Consider the following 1,760-nt stretch of genomic DNA (forward strand, 5'->3'; position numbering starts at 1 on the left):
ATCTTTTTTGGTGATTATAAATAAAGATTTTATCTTAAGTCCCAAAATATAAATGAAAGTTATTTTAGTGATTCTTTGGTAGATGAAGGATTGTCTTAAAATTATCTCTGGTTTTGGGAATAAAGGAGTTACACAAATAAGATTGTTTTATTTATATATCTTTCTTCTCCCCATCCACACCTCTTCTCTTTTATTCTGGATATTCTCTAGTTTGAAGCCTTGAAGTTTTTTGTTCACTTGAAAAGGATGTCTATTGTTCTAAGAGAAAATCACCAAAAGCCAGAGTTGGTGGACATCATAGTAGAAGGACTTAGTACTTGGATTGTGCAAAGACCGGGAGCACAAGCCATGAAGTAAGTATAAATGGATTTTCTTTACAGAAAATCCGAATCTGAAAGATAGAATGCCAAGTTCTTTGACTATTGACAGGAAAATTGGTGTGATAACAGTGAAAACATAGACACACAAAATTACTCTTAGACTATGTGTGCGAGGAATATATAAAGTACAAATTCCAAGCTTAGACCTGGGTCCAGTCTCCAAGAAACCACATCATCTATATGCAAGTATTAAAAAACACCCCCAAAATCTGACAGTAGCTTGCAGACTTTGTAGTCTTTAAGTGCTGTGACTTAATGTACTCTTTTTTTGTGTTTAAGGACTTAGACTTTCCTTCTGTACTGTGTATATTTTTAATTGTTGATGTACTGTTCAGTAGAAAGTAACATATTAGCATAGAAAAACAGTAAAGAAAAACTAAAAAGTATTTGCACCTTACAGAAAGAAATAATAAATGTTGTCACATTCAGCACAACTGCAGGTCCCTGGACAGACCTGCCTGGGGTGGTGAAGGAATGAAGAAAAGAGGACAACAAGCTGGGATCGGGAGAAGTGGACTCTGGTGAAGAAACTGCAGTACCCCATAGCTCAATACATTCATTACACACAGTTTGAACACAGAGGTGGATTTTTGCATACAGTTAAGCAGAGTCACAATAGAGCAGAATAAGGAGGCAGGGTTAGCTAATCTTAGTAGTAGCAGTCTCTGTAGGGGAGAAGTCTTCAGGCTGCAAATCAAGGGGGCGAATATAATTGTTTTTAGCCTTCATTTATTTATTTATTTATTTATTCATTTTATATCCCAAAAGCAACCCCCAACTCCTTCCTCTCCTCCCAGTACCACCCTTTTACCCACTTCCTCCCAACCCTCTCACCCCCATTCTCACTCCTCACACCTTATCCTCCCCTCTCCACTCCATCTCTCACACAGTTCCCTCTACTCCCAATGTCTATGATGTTTTTATTTTCCCATCCTAGTGGAATTCAAGCATCTTCCCTTGAGCCCTCTGTTACTTATTTTCTTTGAGTCTGTGGGTTGTAGCATAGTTATCCAATACTGTATGGCTAATATCTGCTTATAAGTGAGTACATACCATGTGTGTCTTTCTGGGTCTAGATTACCTCAGGATGATCTTTTCTAGTTCCATCCACTTGCCTGCAAATTTCATGATGTTCTTGTTTTTAATAGCTGAGTAGTAGAGAATACTCTTTGAACATCAGAGCAAGGAGCAGAGGGAGGCTTTGCTACCTCTCTGAGCTTAAATTTACCCCACCCCCCAGGGAGGTGGACAGTGTGCTCTTTTCCATGCAGCTGAGAGTAAGGTCCTTGGCCTGGCTGGGTCATGTCAACAGCACATATTCACCCAGGACTTAACACACTCAAGGCTTCCTCTACAAAAATGTGGCTCTTAATATAGGTT

General features: G+C 38.9%; 1 protein-coding gene across 5 annotated transcripts in view; it reads left to right on the forward strand.

Moving 5' to 3' along the window:
• Positions 1-1,760, forward strand: part of Vps13a (vacuolar protein sorting 13 homolog A) — a 195,576-nt gene that overhangs the window by 34,163 nt on the left and 159,653 nt on the right. For 2 of the 5 annotated variants that reach the window (XM_055614052.1, XM_055614053.1), the window contains exon 1: positions 255-353. The exons of the other annotated variants lie outside the window; for them this stretch is intronic. In XM_055614052.1, coding sequence (XP_055470027.1) covers positions 349-353 — 5 coding nt within the window. In that variant the 5' untranslated portion in view covers positions 255-348. Of the gene's footprint in view, positions 1-254; positions 354-1,760 lie in introns of those variants that run through there. 5 annotated transcript variants of the gene reach the window in all.

Source organism: Psammomys obesus, unplaced genomic scaffold, assembly GCF_907164565.1.
Source record: "Psammomys obesus unplaced genomic scaffold, mPsaObe1.curated_primary_1811, whole genome shotgun sequence".
Classification (NCBI taxonomy): domain Eukaryota; kingdom Metazoa; phylum Chordata; class Mammalia; order Rodentia; family Muridae; genus Psammomys; species Psammomys obesus.